This window comes from Lutra lutra, chromosome 1 (genome assembly GCF_902655055.1).
Source record: "Lutra lutra chromosome 1, mLutLut1.2, whole genome shotgun sequence".
In the NCBI taxonomy this organism is placed as follows: Eukaryota; Metazoa; Chordata; class Mammalia; order Carnivora; family Mustelidae; genus Lutra; species Lutra lutra.
The window spans coordinates 136,157,693-136,184,734 of record NC_062278.1 but is presented as its reverse complement, the minus strand read 5'-3'; the positions used below and the strand labels follow the sequence as shown (position 1 = coordinate 136,184,734).

The following is a 27,042-nucleotide window of genomic DNA, read 5'->3' as shown; positions in this document are numbered from 1 at the left end:
GAGTTATCATTCAGGAGTCCAGGAGAAGAAGGGGCAGGGAGCTAGGAGCTCTGAGGGATTCCTGTGCCGGATCCTGTGGTGGGCACTGGGAGGTCCTGGCATCCAGAAGCCTCTTTGCCACGAACCCTGAGAAGCTCCATGGTCAGCACTCAGCTGCTGGTCTAGGTCCTGGGTCCTCACCCTTGTCCAGTCGCCCCTGTTATCACCCACGTGGGGTGCCATCACCCCACTCTCGGAAAGTTCCTGGTAAAAAGGTTACCATGAAGAAATGTCACTGTGGGATTGCCACAGAGATCTGTGAAGCCCCAAGGGTCTAAGCCGTGCTAGATTTTGGTGAACAAAAGAGGTCTACAAGATGTCTAACGATTTCATATGTGGCTTAAGCTTAAGAAGCATTTACATGCATCAGCTACCTCTTCTGGCTTCTTCTCATAAAACATGAAGAGGTGGGAACTAACGAGGTGGCCTCAGCCACAGCGTGAAAGAGTTCTCCAAACTTTCCCGTTTTTTACCTGTTTTCCTACCCTTACACTTTTTGCTGCAAAGGAGCACAGCATAAGTGTCCCGTGCTTTGCTCCCCAGCTGCCTCCCTTACCTTCCAGTGGACTGGATGACTCCCTGAGGACAGGGGCAACTCAAGTTCATTCTTGCAGCCCCCGCAGCACCCAGCACAGCTCTCTCCCCAGTGTTTAGACAAACTTGCCCCGGCCTTCCCTCTTTCTTCAGGTTGACTGCCACTCTCTGCAGTGTGCCTGCAGAGCCCACTGTTTGGTCATTAGATCGCTCACATTACCATGAATTCTAAGCTAGAAATAGTAGGGGACTAATACATATCTGCTAAAATGTGTGGCTACTGTGCAGGAATCTAGGAAAAAGGTAGGTAATGAACGGATATGCTGTTTAAAATATTGCATTCTGCTGACTCGGACTTCCAGATCTTATTTGCCTGAACACTTGAGTGAATAAGATCAGGAAGTGAAGAAGACCAAGAACAAAGGTATTTAGAACTTCCGTTTTTGGAAACAGTACCCCTTGGTCCAGTCAGCTTGTGAAACAGGGCATTCTCTGTGTATCGCCCCCTTGGGAACTCAGAGTGTCAGCAAAAGCCCTAAGATATCCCGCAGTAAAGACATATGATTAGTTTTATTCAAACCAGTATTTCCCCAAATTGCTTTACCAAGGAGCCCTTTCTCCCATGTGACATTTACTAATCCCCTAAGAAGCCAAGGTTCCTCTGAACACACTGTGGGAAATGCTGGCCTAATCTGTTTTTGTCTTTCTTTTGAATTGTATAAACCCCTCTGAATTAAAGCTTTCAGATCCAGTTCTAGAATGGTCAAAAATATTTCTGTTAAGTCTTATGATGCCACTCCCATTTTGTCTTTAACCACAGCAGCTACATCACTCGAGGCCTAGTGTTTTGTGGTCGTAGCCCATGCATTTTGTGTAGAAGAGGTGGTAGAGGCGGCCTTCCAGTGCTAAGCACCCTGAGGAGCACAGGCTGCCAGCCTGGCCCATTTGGGAGAGGAGCATCCCACACCCTTAACCTTGCAGGCTGGAGAGCAACCATCAGCACTCCCGAGTGCTGACGGCCTCCACAACATCCTGGGGTCGAAACAGTGCTCTTCGCCCACTAATTCTCCCTCAGAGCTACGATAAGTCAAAAAGTACAATAAGACCAGGATAGGATTAATGAAAATGCGATATATGTAAGCACAAAAATGTAATATTCTAGGTATCCTGAGGATACCTCATTAATGTTAAGTTGATTACGAATTACAGGTATCTCACAGCAGTTGCTGTAAGGAAGGAAAGCATCACACATTATAATCACGAGATGGAAGCAATTGCCCCTAATGGTGCTTAAAATTTATTTTAGAAAATAATTAAATTTCTCAGTTCTACCAGCCTGAACAATGAAAACAAAATAAAAATGAGCAAATCAAGGGCTGGATGCAGAAAAAGATAAAAAATTTCTTCGCCATGTATGTGTAGGAAATAGCACATGCTTTAGAAATCAATTCAGAAATGTTCTTGAAAAGCAAACCACTATTTAAACTGACAGAGGCAAGTATTTCTGAATCCTGCTCTCTAAAACAACACCAATAAAATACTGAGCTCTTTCAAATGCAGCAAGGTCAGAGGAATCATTTTTCCAACATAGATAAATGAAGCATGAAATGGGAAAGCTCACCCTAGCAAGAGTGCCTGAGTATGTCTGGTCTTTTGTCTTAAGATCTCTCTCTCACCCAGGCTCCATAAAAATACAAAGAATAACTCACCATGTCATAAGTTGTTACAATCTTCTTTAGAACCTCAGGCACAATTCCCTGCAACTCCATTGTGGGGTACTGCTCGCTCAGATTCAGGACCACCAGCGGCGTGTTGTCGGGTCCCAGGAAGCGGGGAGACACCGCCAACATGCACTGCATGAGATTGGCCACAGACGAGAGGCCGCACAGCTCCTTGAATGACACCACAGCATTCTGTTCAGTGGAAAGAAAGGAGGCGCTTACTTATTAACTGGAGGTTTTAATTTCTCATGGATATTCTACTTGATAGACCTGATTATACTTGAACTGCCTGGTACAACCATTATTAGCAATGTCATAACATAATTAATCAATGATTATTCCATACCAAGGAAAAGTGGATATTTTCCAAAGTAAATACAGTTACAGATATTTTCAATCCAAAAGTACAGAAGATGTGAGTAAGTTAAATTCATCTGAAGGATAAAACCTCTTTTCAAATCAAAGTTCACGGTGGTGCTAAGGCTGATATGCAATCATGAGCAAACAAAAAGAATGACTTCTATGTTCAAAAAAGGTAAAGGAAAAAAAAAATCAAATCAGGTTTAAAGTAAGCATCTAATATGCCAGCCATCCAAAAAGGAAAGGAATATTTGCAAGGAAGAAACTTGAGTGTCTTTAACCCATTTACACTGGTTCCAAATAGAAAGGAATTTTTTTTTTTTTTTTGGTTTAAACAACAAGCTTTTTGTCTCAGTTATGGAGGCGAAAAGTCTAAGATCAAGGTTTTGATATGGTTTGTTCCTCTGAGGGCATGAGAGACGGACTGCTCTATCTCTCTTAGCTTTGGAAGTCATGTGAAGACAGAGATCTACCAGCCAAGGGATGCCGAGGATTGCCAGCAAACTACAGAAAATCTAAAGGAATTTTAAGGACAAAGCAATTTACTCGAGAGGTCTGCCCAGTAGGAGACCCTCCCCCATTAGCATGTCCACTGATTGCAACGTTTCCCCCCCACCATCCCTTCTCTCTTTTCTCACCACTAGAGCTATGCCATTAAAATCTCTGGTAAAGAAAACCCCTTGACACTGTCAAATGTCGTGGTTGGCATTCTTAGAGCACTTACCAAGTGCTAAGCCAGTAGGACTACCTAGTACCCATTCCCTCACTTAATACTCCCAACAAGCTGTGCTGTGGGTGAGAAGCAGAGTCTCAGCTTTGACCTCTCTCTGTTGTTCCCCTAAGGTCACTCAGCTGGTGAGGGAGGGAGTCAAAATTTTACCTGGAATCTGTTGATGCTGAGGTTTATGCTTTTAATTACTGTGCTATAACAACCGGTAAATTCTAACCAAAATGGGAGTTATTCCAGGTGCACTTGGGTCCTGATCTGGGCTGAGCATGGTGGCCAGAGGAGAAGAATCCAGGCCTTCCAAGTCCTGTGTCTTCTGTTCTCAGATACCCCATTCTAAGAAATGAGCAGCACTTTGGTTTTCTCAAACATTTTCTTTAATATCTCTTGAAACGTGGACTTTTAAGGACATTTTACTCAAAATCTCTTGGGTAGTGACTGCTTGTGACACTAAACCATGGCTGTGGGGTCTCCCAATCACTCCATCACACCTCCCTGTTTTATCTTCTTCATAGCTCTTGCTAGTGTCTGCAACTGTCCTATTTGCTCGTTCACCTGCTCACGGTCCATTTCCCTCCCTGCTGCCTACTTGCAGCTGAAGGCACTGCTTGTTCATGGTTGCGTCCTCAGGGCCCGGACTCTCTGTCGACAGGTGCCCATTAACCCTGCCTCCGACTGCTCTGCCGGGCGTGGTGCAGCACACGACTCTGGACACAGGATGCCAGAGGTCCAGAGGATCCCCGTGGGAGTGCTGGGGCACGCACAGCCCTAGGGCAGGTGACAACAGTGTGCCTTGCTCTGCGCTAAGGGTTTCCCAAGGTATTCTTGCTCTCAGAAACAGGGAAGAGCCCTTCAGGTCTCTGTTAAAGGTTTGACTTGGAGAGGAAGAGAATAAAATTCCTCTATTGTGGCAAGGTCTTTTTATGAATGATGTACCTATAAGATCTGTGCAGGGTTGAAATCTACTGAATATTCTGAGTCAGATTTTACTTGCTTGTGGCATTCTTCTTGTAGTAGTTATTTATAGTTATATAACCAGCTAATATATTTAATATATATGTTCTAATAAACACACACAGAGCAGTTACCACAGAGTGGCAGGCACTCTCACACGCTGGGGTGGGAAAGGGCCAGAAGCTGTGTGAGGCAGGCCCTGGCACACTGCTGGACATGCAGACGATCCTTAATTAATTCCTGACTGCTTTTAGCCATTACACAGTTTAGAGGTAATTATTATCTTAGACTTCTAATAAATACAGACGCCACACGTCTTTTACTTAAACACTTGAACAACTGTCCTCCAAAAACAAGAGGCAGCTCAAAACACACACACATCAGATCACTTAAGTGTTTGCTATTTTCCTAGCAATACAGCTCCAGAAGAAAGGGTTGGAACATGGGCCTTTTAATTTGGTAGGTCATCAAAGTGTGTTCCAGCTAAAGGATATTCTGGAAAACCAGAGATTCCCACGTACACTCTTAGAAAACAATGGAGATCTGTGAAGAAGACAAGGACTAGGATGTGGTTATGTGAGACAGCAACAAAACTGGTTTATCCTAATGCATTATCAGCATTTTTGATACCAACTGCAGTTCTAGAAATGCAAATGATAAAAAAAGATGAGACTACTGGTAAATGTTCTAATAACAAATTGGAATTTACAAATTACTGAAAATGAAACATACTGTTGTAAACCCCAAAGCCCTCAAAGTATTCGTGGATGGTGCAGAGGGGGCACTGTGAAGAAAAGCTGTTAAGGAAATACTTAAACCCAAGAGCATACCTGCATGTTCTCTCTCAGATCTGTGGCATCCCGGATAGGGGGCTGGGCATTCTTGAACACCTCGTCCACAGTTTTAATCCACAGTGTTCTTAAAGATGCATATTCCCTGGATTTCTTCCCTTTTCTCACAGAAAGACCCCTTTTATGAGGTTTCCCTCCTCCTCTTCGGTTAGTAATAGCCACGTGGACAAACAAAGAGGCGTGTGCAAGGACCTCTCCAGTCAACGACTGTAGGGGGACGTGGCGGTAGCCTGTCTGTAAACATTCAAAGGGAATTGTGTACTGGCCAATGAACTCATCCCCAATGTAGTCATCATCTAGTACTACAAAGCGCACCATGGCCAGTTCAGGTAGGTTGATCTGAAATTCAAAGCTTTCATCAAAAATGGGAGCATCTCCATTCTGGTGCACGGTTTTTGTCCTTTGTTCTGCACAGTCGGCAGGGATTCCGTGAATCTCCACATAGACGTAAGGATCCACCACATCCCCTTTGGCACCTGATCCTTTGGGTTTGGGAAAGTTCTGCCCGCTGATGATTTTAATGTGAAGAAGCTGCGGTGAGACTCCTGGCACGGAGTCCTTCGTGTTGGCACTGAAGAAAGAAACCTCTTCCCTCATGATGGCCGGCCGGAGGACATAGCCGCAGTTTCCGTTCTGCCGAAACCAGCCAATATTCAGGTCCATCATCAGGCCTGGGGTCTGAAAGTTCATGGCTACGATCTGACAGCCACACTTCCAAAAATCTTGAGGGTTCATATTACTGGAGTCAATTCTCATGGGGCTGGGGAAAACCCTGGCGAGAAAACGTTTGTTGTAATTCACAAAGTCCCCGGGGTTTTCATTGGCGTATTTGCTGGCAAGCACTTCATTAAACGAACAGACCTCCCAGTACTTCTGAACCTGAAATGATACCTGAAATTCTTTGAACTGAACGGACTTACAGATGCTCACCAGCTCAGACAGTTCTTTACAGAGCTGAAATCGCTTCACAGGCACGTTGTTGGGCTGCTCCACGTTCTCTTTGCCCATCCTCTGAGACATTTCTGCCCCTTCATCTTCGTCGGTAACATCCCCTTCAACACCAGAGCAGTTTGAGGACAGCTTCTTTGCTTTAATTAGTATCCTCCCTTTCAGGACATCTGGGGATGGTAGGTAAGTTTCCTCCACATTGGGCGATGTTGTATAGAGTTTGTCCCCTAAAATCTTCTTCATGTGCTGAACCATTACCTTCTGCTGTTTAATAGAACAGTGATTTTCTAAACACAAGATAAGAGGGTATTCTGAAGCAAAGAATGCATACTTGTTAATAATATCAATGACACTGCGGAAGACTATCTGAGAGGTCATGGTGTGGCCTGTGTAAATTACAGGTTCATTATCTGGCCCATCCCACACATCCAGTTCAACACTCCGGCAACCCATTTTAAGAGCTCGGATGTATCCCGTGATGTCAGAGGGACCTCGGAACTGATCCTCTATTAAGTATGTATTATGAGATGAGTTTATAAAGTAATGAGACAAAGGTTGCTTCATATCTTGACAGACCTTCTTATGTTCCGGATCAAATATATAACAATCAGGGGACATAAGGTACTTAGTGAACCCATCTATGGAAAGCCAGCCCTTTTCCTGACCTTCTTTGGATGGCTCATATTTGCTAATAATTTCAAGGCTTATTTCCTCATTTATATGTGCCACACCCTGCTCTGCCTCAAGAAACATCATAAGGTCCTTGGTATCAAGAAATTCTTTATTGCTCGAAAACTGAACTAAAAGGAAATAAATTTCGGGTCTGGTACAAAGCTCATGGAAAACCTCAACAAATTCTTCCTTTGTGACTTCAGTACCAGCTTTGTCCTTGGATTTGTGCAATTCTTTGAACTTAAGCTCAATTTTGCTAGTTTTTAAACCGGGATTGAGGTCTCTGATACACTGCACAGCATTACACAGAGTTATATGTCCAAGGTTATCTACATCAATTTCACTAAACATTTGTGAAACCCAAGAAGTCCTCATGTTGTCTTGGCTACTTTCTAACATATCAAGTGTATGTTTTCCATAAGAAATTAGGTACCGCAGTCCCGTAACCCAGATGTTCGCAACATCTGCAGTGTTGGCAACCAAATCAAGCGACTCGTAGTTCTCTCCATATATGACTGAAAATGCACAATCTTCAGATATCTGGTCAGAAATGCCATTGCTGCGGAATATGTCTGTATTTTTTCCTGTTCTCACTTCCTTGATGGATTTGATATCAATCTTGGCTTTCTCAGAATCCTTCTTAGATGGTTCCCACCTCAGGCTCTGCATGTCAGCATCCAATAAAAAGTACCTATGGTAAATCCTGGAGTTGGAGCGGACCTTTTTGAGTTCGGAACCCTCGACCATTGAATTGATGCAATCGCTTGCACTGCTGATCTTCTTCTCTGTCGGCATGCTACTAAACGAGACGGTCTTCTTCCGTTCTCTTTTCTGCTTTGTACCATCCTGGGAGAGGAAAAAAAAAAGTGTAAAAGAATAACATAAACATGGGTTTCTGTGTTCAAGACTAGGAATAAAAATTAATTTCTTCAAAAAAATCCTACTGTGAGGATCTCCTATTGAATGATCTATGATAAATGACAATCACTTCTAGAGCTCAGAAGCAGCCTGGAGTTTGCAGTCTAATATAAACAGGTAAAAATCATTATTGAATAATTGCAAGGCCATGGGTGTCAAGAAACACAATTTCAGTAATACAAAATAAAATCGTGTACAGAAAATGGACTGCTTAAGTTGCAGGGCTCAGGGAAAAATGAAAACACAGGACTCCTTATTCAAAAATTGTTAAGCATTTTAGGGGCTCTTGGTGGCTCAGTCAGTTAAGCATCTGACTCTTGATTTCAGCTCAGGTCATGATCTCAAGAACCATGAGGGCAAGCCCCCATTAGGCTCTGCACTGAGTGTGCGGAGCCTGCTTAAGATTCTCTCTCCTCTCCCTCTGCCCCTCCCCAGTCTCTCTCTCTCTCAAAAAAAAAAAAAAAGAAAGAAAGAAAGAAAGAAAGAAAGAAAGAAAGAGAAAACAATTGTTAAGAATTTTAAGGTGACAGAAGAGTATTGATTCAAGTACAGGGCCTTACTGAGTGTGGGGCCTGACCAACCCCACAGGTCCTACACCCATGAAGCAGACTCTGCATCTGAATGCATCTCCCACACTAGTGTTCCTCAAAGGCCTGTCCACTTGCCTCAGAACCACCTGGCTTACCTGATTAAAATGCAGTTTCCTAGGCTCATAGGATCAGATCTCTTGGGGGTAGTGCTCAGGAATTCGCACTGTAAGCAACACTCTAGGTGAAGGAGAGGCTCACTGAAGTTTGAAAACCACTTCCTGACCACTTGGACTCACTAAGATATCTGGGCTATTTCTGGAAATGCCAAAAATCCAGAAACAGCTAAATACTGACCACCAAACTGTGTGTTAAATGAGTAGACACTGAAATTCCAGCCAAAATTGCTGGCTCTTAAGTGTCTCTGATTAGTCACGGTTCTCAAGACTTCGCACACGTACAGTTCTGCGGCTGCAGTTGTACTGAGTCTGGGTGGGAGGACAGCTGAGGGTGCTTCTGACACCCTAGAGCTGGATTTATTAAAGCCTGCTGCCATGCACAGGGCTAGTGCTCAGAACAATGTCACCTAAGTATGTGCAGCATCACCGGGTTGTGAACGCCATTAAGGGAAACACTCTCAGCAGCATCTATTTCTGAAGAAGTCTGCGTCTCCAAGGGCACAGCCCTCAACTTCTCTGCTCGGTGTCACAGGTGCCCGCCTTAAGAGGCTGATGCCATAGTTATGTGTGTATTGAAGTTCCTTCCCTGTACAGACACCTTTATTACCTTTTTTTTTTTTAAAGATTTTATTTATTTATCTTGAGAGAGAGAAATCACAAGTAGGCAGAGAGGCAGGCAGAGAGAGAGGAGGAAGCAGGCTCCCTACTGAGCAGAAAGCCCGATGTGGGGCTTGAACCCAGGACCTGGGATCATGACCTGAGCCGAAGGCAGCGGCTTAACCCACTGAGCCACCCAGGCGCCCCTATTACCTTTTTTTTTAAATGCTCAACTGACCTCAAAGCATCTTTCACAATTTTCACCTAAAACATGAAAAATTTCACGTGAAATTTTTGATAAATTTTCAGTAAGTCATTCTATTCACACACGGGGAGTAGACACAGAGGTTGAGATTATATAACTTTTGTGGCAATGAAGAGAAGAGCATGAAGAATATTAGACAAAGGCGACTCTAACTTTTCTGCTTTGGAGAGAATCTATTTTGAGTAAAATCTCTACATTTTAGAGAGTGATTATGCCAGTCTCTGCATCCAAAATTTAAAACCACTCTTACTTTTTGACTACCTATACTTCCAAAAGCAACTTGCAGGAGGTAATTAAACTTAAACTTTAAATCATATGGTTATCATTTCCCTTAAAGTTTCAAAATGAACCACAGAGGCTTTTTAAATGGCAAGATACAACATAAAAGCCACAAGGTAGAGTATTTCTTTGCAACTGAATCCTCAGAACAATAAAGTGCAAAAGACATAAAAACTGTGGCAGTTGTATCCATAAGATGAATTGCATCATAGCTCTTCCAAACCCCTAAAGCATAGCCTGTGTTCTATCTATTTAAGTGAGTTGGCATGAAATTAAATTTGTAATCAGCCATGCATAAGGGCCTGAAACAAATGTATAAATTTCCAATTTTTCAGAACGACGGTTGCTTTACCTTTAAAAACAAACATGTACCTTTAGTAAAGACAACATACAAATTAAGTAAGGGAATGTTATAATCGTTATAAATTATTTCTCTAAGGTGCCACTAGTAAAAAGAAGTCACAAAGATAAATGAAGTTGCTTACCCATTTATCCATTAAAAATACATATAGCATTTTCTCAGCACCGTAATCTTTCATTCTGTCCATCTTAACATACTGATTAATACTCACCTACTACTTTCTATTGTATTACAATTGGTACATTTTAGATTCATAGTTCTCTTTGAGAAGAAGAAAAAGCCAAATCACAAAGCACACTAATAACATACTTATGTGTTCACACACCCCCATCTGTGGGACAGACAGGAGCTTAACCACTACACTTGAGGCTTTCAAAACATTGCCCAGCTTTTCACAAGCCAGCCAGGTTTTGATTGGTGAGTTCTGATCCTTCATTGCAGACACAGGCACATGACGGTCACCCCAACATAGGCTGATATAATGACATAGGCTGATATAATGACAGCAATGATATAATTACAAGAGACCTTCCTGTCTCTTCCCCCTTGTCTGCTGTGACCCAGAAGCATCCTGTCCTCTCCAGAGCACAACACGGCCTCCTTCCTCTCCAACAGATGAAGCTATTAGCAAATACCAACAGTGTGCTTGCTTAGAGACCAAACAGGAGAACGGATGTGCGAGCTTGCTCTCACCACCGGATGGACCTGAACCACTGGCTGGAAGCTGCAGGTGGATGTGAAGGCAGGCCAGCCCCCACGGCCCAGAGGAAGAGAAGAGAAGGACAGAAGCCCCTGTGTGGGAGGGAGGAACAACTGAGGCTCAAATAGCAGGAGGTCCAGGTCCCCAGTTGACCTGACTCCCAGAATCTTTATCCCACACCTACTCGGCTTTCACTTTTCAGCCCAGGCGTAATCAAGTACAGCTCACCCTTGAACAACTCGAGGGTTAGGGGTGCCCATCCCTCATACAGTTGAAAATCTACTAATCACTTCTGATTCTCCAAAACTCAACCACTCAGAGCCTGCTACTGACCCGTAGCTTTCCCGGTAACACATAGTTGATTAACACATACTTGGCATGTTATGTATTACATGCTGTATTCTTACAATAAACTAAGCTACAGAAAATGTTTTTAAGAAAATCGTCGGGAACAGAAAATACATTTACAGGACTTCACCGTATTTATTGGAAAAAAAAAAGTCCACATCTAAGTGACCCGTACAGCTCAAACCCTCGCCGTTCAAGGGTCTGCTGTACTTGCATAAACTCAGCAGCTGATCAACACCATGGCTGGAGTCTCTTTCCTATATTCGCTCCTAATGTTACTTAGTTTGAATTTAACAGTGAAAAGTGCTACATAGATAGTCTTTTTATCTAGAGAAAACAAAATTCATATAATTTACAAGAACTAATCACTTAAAACCAGAGGAAAAGATGTAAGTTTCTGCTGAGATAAAGATGCCTCAAAATGCTTCTAAAAACAGTGTGATGTTTCGAAGCTGGTTCTTTCATTTTAAGCACTCACCATCTAAAGCTTCTCAGTGGCAAAAACAAGAGAATATAAACTTCTGATATTCTATCAGCACTTATTAACACCAAGAGAAGAAACGTGAAACAAATGTTCGGTCTGAAGGAAAATCAGCTTTCGAAAAGCCCATGTCCACAACAACCCTGAAATGCTGAATTCTGGATACAGGCGGGGATTCCAGAGGGGGTTGGGGGTGGGGCATATCAGAAGGAAGAAGGGGATGGAGTATGAAAACCAAGCAGTCGTTTGCCTTTCTGGTTTGTTTTGAGTCAAGTCATTTAATTTGGTTTAGAAATAACATTTAAAAAGACCTTGAGATCTCTATGTTAACTGAAGGGGACCTAGGAATAAAGAGAGTTAAGAAACACCAGGTTAAAGAAATTTCTATCCTTAACAAAAGAAAACAGGACGCCCCCAGAAGCAACTTGAGGCCCCTTAAAGGAGCACAGCAAGGCCTGGCCTTTCTTAAGCTCAGTAACAAGAATGCTGAATTGAAGGAAGAAGTCATGCTGGGCACATCAGAGCTACCTTGCAAGGTTTCTCATTCATCGTTAAAACTTTGATGTGCTCTCCAAGATGAGCAAAGACGGAAAAAAAAAAAAAGGATCTGGAGGAAAATCGGTCACTTTGAAGGTCATTTTGTACAATCAGATGAACTGAAAAGAATAAAATAACTTGAAGAAAAGCTAGGTACGGCCAAATGTTGCTTCCCGCTCACGTGGAATTCCCTTTACTGCATATAACAGAGAGCTGCTTGGCCCACAGGCTCCTCTCTTCACGGCCTCCCTCTCCCAGGATGCCCTCTACCGCATTCCCAGAGCTCACCCTGGCCCAACTTTGGCAAGGAGTCTGTGAACCCGCAGATCAGCTTTTGGCTTGGGAACCCACAGGAGAATTGAAAGTCATGTGTGTGAGCAGGTACCATCAGGAGGATAGCTCAGAATATGGAAAGCCAAGAGAGAATATCATTACCACCAGGATGAGAAAAAGCCAAACTATCTATAAAATCCTAAGTTTTCTTCTATCCATCAGAGAATGGTGGTCACAAAGCAACCAAGGGAGCTGCATTCCAGAGAGTGACAGGCCCTTCCGAGGACAGACAAGACCCAGAAACTGCTTCACATTTGACAGGGCATGGGAAAGAGAGGTCACCTGGGAAGCCGCACACATAAGAAGTCGGCTGAGATTTTCAGGAAATCATACAGGCCAAGTGTGGGCTAGGATATCAGTGTAGAATAACAGGGAGCCCCAGACACACGCAGTGTTTGCGCACATTTGTAGGCCTGCTTCATGGGTGCTCCTGAAAAAACTGGGAGAACAGGAGAGAGAGCCCCTCTGCAGGGCACAGACATGGGGGGCAGATTGAAACTCTGCCTCTTTCCCCAACTACCCTCCCATATTGAAGCAAAAGCCTTAAGCCACTGAGGGAAGGGCAGTAAGCCCTCTTTCTCCAGCACCACTGGGGTCAGGGTAGAAGCAAAATCCATCTATCTCTACAGCCAGGCAAAGATCTACTGCCCCAAAGGGTAGAAGAACCTCTTGGATTCAGGAGCCTGCACCAATAAAAGCAGAACTCTATTACCACCAAGAGAGAGCAGAAGACTGTCTCCAGCCCCAACTCTACACAGACACTGGCCGAGTGTGGCTGCTGAGGGGAGCAGGGCAGGTGTGCCTACAAGGTTCCATCTTGATGAACAGGAGCGTATGGCTGCCGAATACTGAAACTAGATCAGGAGGACAAAGAACTCCCCCTGACTTTCCCAGAACCCTGGCACCAAGGAGCAAGCCGTGCACCATGGAGGTAGAGCAAGAACAAGGAGAGAGACTCCTTTCTCACACAGCCATCTGAGGATGAAAGCCGAGGGCAGAGCAGATACAATAAGTAAACCTCTGGGACTCTAGTCCCCACCCTAAACACAAGGCTATTGTTGCCCACTGGGGGAGGAATTTAAAGTCAGTGGTACAATAAAGGTAACAATGGCGCCTCAAAATACAAAACCCATGCAATTATTGACTAGACTGGCTCAACTTCCCCAACATTAACGACCCAGAAGATGAAGAGGCATATTCATTTCTGAGCGTAAGTGTTATTTACTTCAGTCTTTACGAAACATGATGCCTAGGATTCAATCCACATTATAGGACACACACACACACACACACACACACGCACCACCCCTTAGACATCTCACAGTCAAACTGCTCAAAAACAAATACAAAAAGAAAAACCTTAAAGTTATATACAGAGGAACACAAATAAGAATAACAATTCAGGGACACCTAGGTGGGCTCAGTTGGTTAATGTATGATTCTTGGTTTCAGCTCAGGTCATGATCTCATGGGTTATGGGATCAAGCCCAGTGTCTGGCTCCTTGCTCAGCATGGAATCTGCTCAAAAGATTCTCTCCCTCCACCCCTCCCCCTGCTTGTTCTCATTCTCTCTCTCTCTCTCTCAAAATAATCACTCTTTAAAACAATGACAACAGGAGTGGATTACTGGGGATCCACTTCCGTCTAGCCACAGGGCATCTACTTGACCAGGCTTGCAAATGTACTGAATTCTTTTCAAAAGTTATTCCCCTTTAAAGCACTACAGTTTCTAAATTTTCCTGTGCTGCCACAAAGGTGTCCCTAACCTAGAGGTCAGTCTCTGAAGGCTCACAGGTGGGTTTCAGAGGCCTCAAAAGACTGAGTGGATTCTGAAAGTGATAGGCAAACCCATCCCTCTCCTCGAAGAGGTTTAGAGTCATGCACCTTATTAACATAAACTTCAAAAGGCAAAGAAAAAGACTATCATTTCCTAAAAAAGAAAGTCAGCCTTACACGTTAAAGGCAAAGGGTGTATGTTTTATAGGACTGTCAAGGAAATTTTAAGGCTATCCAAAAGAGAGATGACAAACTGAGAGATAGGCAAACAAAAGGAAACCACATAATTTATGGATATAAGGAACAGATTTTCACTAATAACAGCAAAACCAATCAGTCATAGGAAGAGTTCTTATTTATAGCTGCAAAATAGGTTTTCTTAATTCCAAGGGGAACAAAATAATCCAATAGCTTGTGTACTTTCTAATTTAGGAATCACCCACAGAAATACTATGAGCCCCAAGAGGCAAGCTAGCATTACATAGTCTTTAGTCCTCCAGCTTTCCACCTGTAAAACAGAGACTTAAAAAAATACCTGTGCCCCCGTGTGTTATTTATAGTATCTACTTCATAGGGTTGTTATAATAATAAATGAGTTCACAGCTGGAAAGTGCTCTAAATGCTGCCTGAAGTTTTGTACACTCTGCATGAGGTGCGGTTCAATAAATACATTTCAGGCTGAAATTATTTCTTCATGAAAGAATAATAAAAAGAACACGATTATAAATGTGCAACTGTAGTACTCTAATCACTGAGGATGTTGGAAGTTAGTCCCATTCCAGAAGGAACAGAATGAACACAGTTCCCCTCTGGGTCGTGTTTCACTGAGGCTACCAGTTAATGCTCCTGGGGGACTTTTAAGCACAACCAAGTGGATGTGATGCCCAAGATATATTGGGAAACTGTCAAAAGGAGCCAGATGCCCTCTTCAGCAGGTTGTATGTCCACATTCATAGGGCACAAATAAGTAAATCAGTTCTCAATGTCTTTTGTTAATTTTATTTTTCTTTTGTTAATTTTAAATCCCATCAATTTAGTTAGAATTATAATTTAAATCACATGTAGGCATTCATATGTAAAAAATACGAAGCAATGATCCCCATAATATTTTTGTCTAAAAAGTACTGAAACAACTTCACTCAAAGCACTCTCTGACCAGAATTATTCAGATGACCCCTCTACTTCATATGCCCATATTATTTCCTACAGTGTTCAAAATAACTATGCACCAAGAAAACACATTTCCAGGTCCTATAAAATGAAGTTTTCAACGTCAGGTTAAAGCTTCGAGCTGACTCGATGTGATGGGTTACACCTGTCTTGAAAAAAAAAAAAATAGGATCTTTAATTATGAAATCAGGAGACCATAATAGAATACAATACTTTTATGACAACACTCTTTTGGTCAAACACTTTCACTACCACTGAAATATTTATTTAAAGTAAATTTATAAAACCATAATGTACATCTGTGTCCAATGAAAACTGCAATAAAATTCATCAGTTTTCTCCAGTAATGAAAAACTTAATGGTGAGCACTGAGATCCTATAAACTATGCAAGTGCTACTTTACATTCCAGTGAAAATATTGATGCTAATGAATTTTAATTTATGATCTATAATAATGGTACTTAAGTGGCCCACTTTGGTGTGAAAATTGTCAGTGTTTCCCAACTGTGTATATGATAATTCCTTATTCAGCACATCATAAAGCCGGCTGACTTCCTATACTACAGTGCTATTTCAAGATGTGGTTACATAACTTTAATTGTTAATAACTGTTTGGTAAATCATACTGAATTTTAAAAGCCATGCAAGTTGAATCACGTAGTATATAATCTTAGCCTCCAATATGATCAATTCTAAGAACAGCTTCTCAATCACAATTTTTCCACCTACATTGTGCTGGTTCTTCACTATTTCGGTATAGCATAGAAGGATATTTTCCTCACTTTTTACCTTTAAATCCATCACTACGTGGCACTGAGGGAAATGATGGCTCTGTGGGGCTAGTCAGGACCCAGAAGGAAAGCTCCAGGGACTTCTGGCTGGCTCAGTTTGTACAGCACACAACTCTTGATCTCGGAGTTGTGAGTTCAAGCCTCACATTAGATATAGAGATTACTTCAAAATAAAATCTTTAAGAAACCAAACAGGAAAGCCTCACAGAGACCTGTAAGCAGGCAGACCTGCAGAGTTGTCGTCTTGGACCACACCCACCACAGAGAAGGAAGAGGCTCTTTCAGTCAGAAATTTCATATTTCCACAACTATTTTAAAATTAAACTTTAAAAGGAAAATTCCTTCACAGATAATTTACTCTGCAATCATCTTGTTTATTATTTCCCATCTTGTCTTATAGGCAAAACAAACTTCCTCTTGGGGCCTTTTTTAATCCAATGGTTTATTTGCATATGAGATTAGTGTGGGTGAACAATTAGCCCGGGGGGGGGGGGGGGGGGGGGGAGAATGAATCAAATAAAAGGGAAAGTTCACTTTCTACAAAATATTTTTAAGTTCCAAACCATTCACAAGGCTGTGCTCTCGATGCCGTCTCTTCTCCAAACTCTTACAGTAGTTAAAGTCTCTACCCTATAATTTAACACTTAATTATAGTCTTATTCAGTTCTCTAATTGTTTTATGTGGGTTCGCCTTATCTCTCAAGCAGAAAGTGAACTTTTTGAGGGAATGGGCTCTTATAGTCCATAGCCCCTTGCGGGACCAATGCTGGCCGTATTGGCCAGTAGCCCCTTTTCATGAACTGGTAATCTGGTAAACTGGTAATCTCAATGATCAGAGGGTCAACTCAACAAAAGGATGTGACATTTGTAAATATTTATGCACCTGACATAGGAGCACCTAAATATACAAAGCAAATATTAACAGACCTGAGTGGAGAAATAAACAGCAATACAGTCATAATAGGGGACTTTACTACCCCACTTACATCAACAGATAGATCACCCAGACAGAAAATCAATAAGGAGACACTGGCCTTTGACATGGTAGACCAGAGGAATTTAGCAGATATATACAGAAAATTCCATCCAAAGGCAACAGGATCCACATTCTTGTCAAGCACAGATGGAACATTCTCAGAATACATCATATGTTAGGTCATAAAAGAAATCTTAATAAATTTAAGAAGACTGAAATCAAGCATCTTTTCTGACCACCGTGGTCTGAAACTAGAAATCAATCACGTGAAGAAATCTGGAAATTCACAAGTACATAGAGATAAAATAAAATGCTACTGAACCACCAGTAGGTCAATGAAGAAATGAAAAAGTCTTGAGACAAATGAAAATGGAAATACAACATACTAAAACTCATGGATGCAACAAGAACTGTTTAAGAAAGAGGTCATAGCAATAAATGCCTACATCAAGAAATAAGAAAAATCTCAAATAACCTAAGTTTATACCTCAAAGAACTAGAAAAAAAAAACAAACCTAAGCCAAAAGCTATTCGAAGGAAGGAAATAACAAAGATCCGACTAGAAATCAATGAGAGACCAATAAGAAAAAGGGAAAGATCGGTGAAACCAGGAGTTTTTTGGTTTTTTTTTTTTTAAAGATGAACAAAATAGACAAACCTGTAGCTAGACTTACCATGAAAAAGAGAGAGAGGACTCAAATACATCAAATCAGAAAGGGAAGAGGAGACATTACCACTAATACCACAGAAACACAAAGGAAGAGTTATATTAATTCTTCCTCAAATGTCTGCTAGAGTTCACCAGTGAAACCATCTGCTTTTGGGCTTTTCTGTGTTGGGAGGTTCTCACAACAATTTTAAAGCATTTATTGTTTTAATGAAGTGCTTTTTGTACACTGGTCATGTGCTCTTATTACTGAGCACACCTCTGAGATGTGTGTGTGTGTTTATTAAATATGTGTGCTAGCTACTAACAGATTGTGTATGTTGGAGAACATTCACAAAATGAAACTGAAGTTCTAGTATTTTCTTCCTGGCATACTCAAGCTGACCAACGCCGCGCTAAACCATGAGCCCAAGCTAGGTGCTGTGGCTCAGCAGGCTTTGGAGACCGGTTCCCTGCCTGGCAGCCTTTGGCCATCAAAACCCTGCAGGCCTTCTTCATGGACCTCCCAGGCCTGGTCCCAGCTATGGTGGGTGCTTCATGGCTTCCCTTGCTTCTTGCTCTTCATCCAGACAGCCTCGGGATGGATCCCTCAAACACCCTAACTTCTGGTGAGTCTGGCCTCTACCACTTGTTCCACTCTGCTTTCTAGGAAGAAGGAATGACCAGTGCAAAGATGCTGAGGCCCAAGCGACGTTGAGTACTCCAGCACACAAAGGAGAAAAACGTAGCAGATGTGTAGTTAGCTGGTGAGACTGGAAGGAGAAGAAACCACAGGGAGGCAGAGGCTAGAACGGATAGAATTTTATAGGAAGGCACTGGATTTAATTCCAAGGGCAACTCCTTGAAGGAGAGTGCCATGGTCTGATTTGCCCTTCTAAAACAGACCAAGTGGAGTGGATGAGGATGGGGAAGGGCCGAGGCAGAGAGACAGCAGAGAGACAACTACAGCATCCCACACATGGGACCACGGTAGCTGGAGCCATGGCGGTGACATGATACGGAGAGATACAGAGAGAAGGTACGGATACGGATCCGCTTCTCTCCGTATCTCCGGATACGGAAAGAAGTAGATGGCTTCACGACATCAGTGACAGAGCTGATGACACTGGCCGATGGGCTGGAGGCCACACATGAGAGAAATGGAGGAGTCTGAGGCAGCTGCCAAGTTCCTGGCTTGATGAAATGGTGTGCGATGTTGTGATGTCTAATTAGAGGGGAAGATTATGGGGTTAGTCTGGGGGGCTGGGGACTGAAAGGAAAGTGAGGATCGAGAGCGTGAGTGTGGTTAACTCCATGGAGAAGGGGGTTAGAGGGAGGGAGAGAGAGTGTTTAGTCAGACTGGAGACCATACAGCAGTATTCAAGGCTGAAGGGATTCACCCCAGTAAAGAAGGGAAATTAATGATGCAGGAGAAAGGAAACATGTCGTCTCTGAAGGAGCAGAGTCCTTTGGGAAAGCAAGAGACAAGACTGTCATTAGATTCCCCCAGACGGTGGCTTTTGAGCTGGATCCTGATGAAAGAGGACGAAGAAGGGAAGGTAATCAGAGGGAACAGCAAATGCAAAGGCATGAGAGAGGAAAGAGCCTATAAGGTTTGAAGCCACTCATGGGGCCTGGGAGCAGGAGAAGGGGAAGCAGGCCAGGAGGCTGACTCTGAGCCAGCACCTCCTCTGAGAAGGCCTCCCAGTCTTGGGAACACATACTCCCATGCAGCAGACAGAAAAAATACAAATATGTACAGAACTGATAATCATGCGCATTTTTCCTATGAGTGTGAATACGACTCACCACCTGTTTTAAAAAGTCAACAAAGGGAAAAAGCCTCATTTGTTTTACAACTTTAACAATCACCAGCCCGTTTATGGAGCTATTTATTTTGCTTCCACCTTAACGGTCTGATAAAACTGAGCTAAAGGATAGATAATGTTTAAATGTTATACAGTTTATCAATGCCCCCTGAATGAATGAACTCAAAGATTACTATTTTGAACACCAGATAGAAACCTGCACACTTCTAAAATAACTTTTAAACAGAATTATCTCAAAAGTTATAGTACACCTTGTTACAGTCCAATTTTTTTAATTACTGAAAATTCTTGAAATTAAAGCCAATTCCTAAAATTAAAGCCAAATCCACTGCTTTCCTCCTCAGAGAGGTTCAAATAAAAGATTTTCTCATGCAAACACCTGCCTAAGTAGCATAGACAGACCTTCACCATCTTTCTATCTACTTGATTTACAGCAAAAACATACATACGCTTTATGTCATGCCCACAGTAAGACTTTTTTTTTTTTTAATTAAAAGCCCCGCTTGGGTTAAGCAATCAATAAAAATGCCAATGCCGACATGGCAGGAATCCATAAGACTTGCACGATTAGCTGAGACCATTTGCAAAACAGAGCAGTGCCGATTTGGATTGTAGAAGGTCTGGTTCTGCCATTTTCCTTCATCGTCGTATACCCTTTTAAAACCACAAGTCCCTTCCAGATTAATTAGCTCATCAAACTGAAATGAAAAGCAGTTTTATTTTTTTATTTTATTTTTTTTAAGATTTTATTTATTTGTCAGAGAGAGAGGAGAGCGAGCGAGCACAGGCAGACAGAATGGCAGGCAGAGGGAGAAGCAGGCTCCCCGCCAAGCAAGGAGCCCGATGTGGGACTCGATCCCAGGACGCTGGGATCATGACCTGAGCCGAAGGCAGCTGCTTAACCAACTGAGCCACCCAGGCGTCCCTGAAAAGCAGTTTTAAAAACCAGTAAGATCTCATCATTAATGCATCTCAGACGGTCTATGCGGCCACTGACCAAAGCAACTGAACTGCTTCAGTGCCATCCCGCGTCACATTTCCAGCCCTCGGTGCCGTGAGACTTGGCAATGGAGAGAACACAGGTCCCCAGCGCACAGGTCATGCCCCACAGCTGGTATGACACTCGCTCTACAGATGGCTTCCCAAGCCTGGCTCAGGCTTTAAGTAATACAACATAGAATGCACTGTGAATAGGGGTCTCTATCCCATTCTGTATAGGACACAAAATCAAGAAGCTCAGGCAATCCTACAAAAGTACATCCCATAAACTTGGGTTTTGAGAGTTGGAACTAGAAAGGCTTTTCACGCCCATGTTTCAGGATACTGGTGGGAAGACAAAATACAGGCACTTCTAAGGCATGCTTAGATTTTCTACAAAGGTAAGGTATGACAGTTGACCTTTGAACAACATGGGTTTAAACTGCGCAGGTCCCCTTATACACGGATCTTTCTACAGCACAGTACTGTAAATGTATTTCTCCCCCTTTTGACTTCTTAATAACATTTTCTTTTCTCTAGCTTACTTTATTGTAAAAATACAGTATATAATACATGTAACATACAAAATATATGACTGTTTATGTTACTGGTAAGGTCAAGAGTAGGCTATTAGTGAAGTTTGGGAGGAGTCAAGTTATATGAGGATTTCTGACTGTGCCGGGCTGCTGGGGGGCGGGGGGAGGTGTTTAATGGCCCTACCTCCGTGTTGTTCAAGGGTCAACTGTATAATGTAAAAGGCAAAAGATTTATGCAATCTGAAGAGAAACCAGAGTATCAACTACATAATGTAAATTTAAATTCCACATTTAACTATATTGTATTATATTTCATTAAAGTTACCTAGGAGTGGACAACAAGGACTAATTCCGAATCTACCTGCAAACTAATCACCAAAAGCCCTTACCAAGCACAGTGCTGACTTATTCCAGGAATCAGGCTGCTTTACATACTATACCTCTAAACCCTGCTTTAAATTCTGAGAGTGTCGGGGCACCTGGATGGCTCAGTGGGTTAAGCCTCTGCCTTCGGCTTGGGTCGTGATCTCAGGGTCCTGGCATCGAGCCCCAGCATTGGGCTCTCTGCTCAGCAGGGAGCCTGCCTCCCCCCCGCTCTCTCTCTGCCTGCCTCTCTGCCTACTTGTGATCTCTGTCTGTCAAATAAATAAATAAAATTTAAAAAAAAATTAAAAAAAAAATTCTGAGTGTCAAAGCTGACCCTTCAGCCAGTTATGCAACTCTGACCAACTCACTAAGGCCCAAGCTTCTCCCAGGGAAGACTCCTGGGGAGAGAGCACTGGGGAATGAAGCCATACCCCAACAGAAGCCTCCAACAAGAGGGCAAAGACACAGGCCCCCAGCACCCACAGACCACCAGCAAATGGTGGATTCTATTCCCCCAAGGTAGAAGGACATCTAAACTGGGACACTTCTGGGAGTGAAAGTGGGAATTAGTAATAAATATGCCACAAAAACCAGGGTGGTCCTGGGCAAACTGAAATATTTGGTCACCCTGTTTGAAAGCGACCTTATTAACCATGTGTTAAGTTGTCACCAAGTGCCAGGCACTGCAGAGTCAGGTATAACCAAAGTCTAATCTCAGCTACAGAGATGTTCCCGGGCCAACTGGCAGGCTCGCAGGCTGGCGGTTTAGCCTATCTGGACACTTCCAACTTGCACACCTAACCTTGTCCAGTGTAAGAGCCCATCCTGCCCAGGCCAGGAACCCACGTCTTTGTGAGGTGTGGTTAGTCCTGCTGCCTTGAGCCAGTGGACAGATAGCCATGTGTACCTTTGGGCATGGTGACCTAGTCCTTAGAGCTGTTTCTTACTAATTTCCTGAGGTTGCTACAGTTTTCCCTACCCCCTGCCCCTTTGTAGCCCAATCTCCAGCCTGCCTCGCTAGAACCGAGTCCCTGCTCAGCTCCCGGCTGGAGCTCCCTTTCGCTCTGCATGGACCTTGTTGGGAGAACAATGAGATTACCTGCTTAGCTGCACAGAGCTAAACTGTTCTCCCATGACTCACATGAAGGGCTGCCCTGCAGGCACTGGCTTGGGCTAGCAACACAACCTTGGGGGTGTTGCGAGTCAGATTCCCCTGAAGTTCTCAATTTCTGACTCCCCCAGAGTCTGGACTGCTGCAAATCACACAGAATTCCCTATGCAGCCCGCAGAAGGGGGAGCAATACACAAATGGATGTTACGATCTTCTGTAGGAGGTTCACAAGGGCGTGGGTAAGCATCATAGAGAGTAAGAAAAGGGAGGGAGCCCTGCAGAAAGGGGATATAGTTGTTAGAAGGGAGTCCTGGAGGGGGGGTGTGCATTCTTGGAGCTAGAGCAGAGAAGTGAGGTGTGAGGCAGGGTAAAGGAACTGAGGGTTGGGCTATTCCAGTGGACCACACACGAGTTCTTCTGGGGATCGAATCATGCCTCCCTGCCCTCCAAAATATGCATGTGTATTGCAGATCTCATTTCAAATTGAAACATGAATGTACTATACACATATAACACCATCATCATCACATGTGTCACCACTGACAACCTAGGACTCTGCCCCAGCCTTCTCACAATTCAACACTCCAACTTCGGACATCCTTTGTAAGGTTGCTCGGTTGAGTCTGTGGCTCATGACTTTTAAGAAATGCATCTAAAAACTGGATTAGCAAAAAGTTTATCTCTTAATCTGATTGGATGCATCTCCCCTCCTCTCCCCAAGCCAAATACAATGCAAAATTCACTTGGGTTTACTGGAAATTATAATGGCAATACAGAAATCACATTTTATCCTTCAGAAAGAGGAATTTTAGCTGAACCACGTTTACTCCAACTATAAATTTGTTTTTCAAGTAATTTAGTTGTGCTTCTAAAAGCATTACTCTAGAGCAGTTTTTAATTTAATAAGACTAAAACTTGAGACTGAGGGCTTTTCAGAGTAAGTTGGGGCTAGAAAAATGGGAAAAATCAACCCTCTGCATGACCAGCATCAGCACCCTCTGAGCAATCCTACTTCCCTCTTGTAGCCCACACTAGTCCCAGACAAAATGGGAAATGTCCTTGATGTAGTTAATATAATGCATTTTCTTTATGAAGTAATTGAGAAAGAAAATTGCAAGAAGAATGAAGAAAATGAAGTGTGGAGAATGACTGGAATAATCTGTGACTCTTTGCAGTGCTCGGACCATCAGGATCTCATTCTCATGTGCCACACACCTATGCTTTTTAGGTCACATGGTAACCACTGTCCACGCTAACTGCCATTGTTCCCTCAGGCAGGGGAGGTGGGCCAACCTCTGCTGAACTGTGTCATCCACAGGTACTTTATAAACATTATCTCTTTGAATCCTCAACTCTGAGGCAGGACCTATCATCACCCCCATTTCAGAGGTTAAATGGTTTGCCAGGCAGATGGGTTCCTTCTCCAACCTTGCTGTACTCTGCATTACCAGGGAGCCGGCCCTCGGGGTAGATGTCCTAAGATCCCATGTCAGCTGGATGACTGCTGGATTACTTCCAGGAGCTCTGACAGAACTAGACCCTGGGCAGGAGGAGGGGCGAAGCTGGGTGGGTTTTCATCTTCCTCTGTCTGCAGGGGAGAGGCTAGCAGAGGCTGCATCCCCTTCAAAGGTCCCCATGGCTCCTGGGCTCAGGGACCAATCTGCATCACCTCTCCACCCTGCCCAGGGGGATGGTTTTCTGCTGTTGCTAATCTCTGGGTGGCTTCACCAATCCCCCATTTGGCCTTGTGGTTCTTTCAGCACCTGTAACAATCCCCTGGATTAAATTCTCAAGGAAAATGCTATTTTTTTGTTTTGTTTTTCTGATTGGAAGCGATTTAGTGCTAAGTGATTCAGTGCTTGAAGGCATAGCTGCTGAGTGCAAAGCCTGGTCCCTCCCACTGCCCAAGCTGGCCCACTTTGCCAGCCAGGGCTGAGCTCTCCCAGATCCCCAGTGACCGACTGCACGCCTCGGAAGGTCAGTAAACCTCTTGAAACCTCAGTCACTGATTTCATAAAATTAGGAAAGTAATTACTTGCCCTTAATTACTTCACAGGGCTTGGTAAGGCACGGGTGAGATACCAAATGTGAGAGTACTACCTAGGTTGACTTACCCAAGACTTACAAGTCCTCAAGTCCCATCTACTGGGATTGCTGTATAGAGAAAAAGGAGTTTATTTGAAATCCACCCCAAATCAATCTCACGGACTAAATGGTTAAAAATGACACAGAGCTGCCCTCTAAGAGCTCACCGGGAGCTGAAAAGCACTTTAACCTCATAGGGATAGAGAAGTGGGTTGGCCATGGTGTCTTTGGCTTCCATAGGTATGGTCTATTGGTCTATCATTGTCTGTTGTCGGCTGGAGTCTGCACCACTGCTTCCTGTGTAACTAACCCTGGCCTGCTGCTTTGGGAAACTGGACTAGATAACAGTGCCTGCTTCCTAGGATTGCTGCTCAGTTTTACACAGTGTAGAAATCAAATAATATAGAAATGCCTACTGAAGCTGTTGACGCCCCCAGTCAATGTCAAATGTAGTCAAGGTGGATGATCTTATCACTACTATTCTTATTAGCATTACCACTATTCTTTCCTAGGATGAGCATTTCACAAGAGTTTGATTAGAGCTTTCTCTTCTGCTTGTATCATTCCCAGAGAAGTAGCAGCCTAGGATATGCTTTCCTGGACCTCATCACCCACATCAAGCCGTCATGATTACACACAGGAACAGCTCTCCTTCCCACCCTACCTCTTCCTTTTCTTTTATTTCTAGTCTAAGCACCTGGGAACTTCGGTCCCCGCCCCCCACCTTTTTTGTATCATACTGTGACAGAAGCAAACTATTATGTAGCCATGTGTTCATATAAGAATGGGTTAAAGGGCTAATAATAAATCATAATACTCTGATTTCCTATCCTGTTACTCTTTGATTGCTATTGTTTGTTGTGGTTATAAACATGAGCACCGATAGAGAAAACACTGAATTATTTTTGGGAGACGGATACCTTCCCTTGGTGATAGCACTAGAAGAAAGCAGAGATCATCTAGATCAGTGGTCCAAAAAAGTATGAGTCACATATGTAATTTTAAAATTTTCTAGTAACTGCCTTAAAGAATATAAAAAGAAACAGATGAAATAAATGTTAATATTTTATTTAACCCCAAACACTGTCATTTCAACACGTAATCAGTATAAACATTATTAAAACACTCTGCCTTCTTCTCTCATACTAAATCCCTGAAACCTAGCACATTCTGACTGACCACAGCACAGTTCTCAAGAACTACAGGGATCCAGGCTAATGCATCAGACAGCACAGGTCCAGATGACAAGCTCCTTAAGGGTAGGGACTTGTCATATTTTAATTCCACATTCCCCCTGACATTTCAAGTGTGGTGCTTTGCCCAAAGCAAGCAGTCAACAAATTTTATCACTGATCTCAGGAATGGATGGCTGGAAAGAAGGGCTGTCACCCATAAATGTAAGCAGAGCCAATATAAGTTTCTTGGAAGAAGTTACATTTTATGGTCTTACACATTTTAAAACACGCAAAATGAATGTCATTGCTAAAAAGTCCCACAATGTTCACTTACCCTAATATCACTGCAAAAGTTGCATTATATATAAAGAGAAAGCAAGGTTAACTTTCTTCTAAAAAAGAAAAAAAAAAAGTGAGGGGGAGAGAGTAAAATCAAAAATGGCCCCAACGAGATCTCTGTAACAAAAGACCTCAATGAATCATCAACTGTTGTTTAAATGACTTCTTATGTCTGGTGTTATGTAAGACCCTGGAGTGTATGCTTGGATATAGACATACCTTGAAAGAGCATTAAAACTAAAATTGTAACCAGTTAATTTATGGAAATGATGAATACCTTTTTTGTTCAGTGTTACTAAAAGTATATTTGACTTGAAAGTTTTGAGGATTAATAAATGCAAATTACAGCTAGCTTTTACCTAGTTGATGCAAACAAATCAACTTGCTCAGTCAGGATAAGCACTTAAAAAAATGGCTTGCATTTCCTGAAGGCCACAAGATCACACCGTTTATAGAACTATAATACACACACAGCCAAGGTTAAGAAGGTAGCTCCTTCCGGCCTGTGGTACAGAAATCACAAAGCTCTAGTCCCTTATGACTACCAGAAATACTAACTGACTGCAGCCACTGGTGTGTGATAGCTTCTCCACAAAACTCAACAGGCTTCCCATTCCCCTCAAGAAAAGGAAATGGAGAGCCTCAACAAAAGTTGTATGAAATGGCGAAGTACTTGGTGTATCTTCATTAAGATTGTGAAATGAACTTCCAAGGAAAAGTCAACTAGGATTAAAGGCATTTACTTGAAAGGGTGCTTTCTGTGGGGAGACAAAAAAGCCTCTCCTTTACCATGACAGGATTGGTTTTTGCTACTTCTAAATACACTTTGACCAAAGGAATTAAAAAAAAAAAAAAAAAAAAAAAAGACATCTTTGTGCCCAGCTCTCTGTTAAAGCTCCTGTCTCCTAGGTAAGGGGGATCTGAGGTGATTCA

At 42.8% G+C, this 27,042-nt stretch overlaps 1 protein-coding gene across 2 annotated transcripts in view; it reads right to left on the bottom strand.

Moving 5' to 3' along the window:
• PLCL2 (phospholipase C like 2) overlaps window positions 1-27,042 on the bottom strand; it is a 195,093-nt gene that overhangs the window by 66,886 nt on the left and 101,165 nt on the right. For both annotated transcript variants that reach the window (XM_047737611.1, XM_047737607.1), the window contains exons 2-3: window positions 5,166-7,652; window positions 2,283-2,486 (exon numbers count right to left, since the gene is read on the bottom strand). In XM_047737611.1, coding sequence (XP_047593567.1) covers window positions 2,283-2,486; window positions 5,166-7,652 — 2,691 coding nt within the window. The remainder of the gene's footprint in view (window positions 1-2,282; window positions 2,487-5,165; window positions 7,653-27,042) is intronic.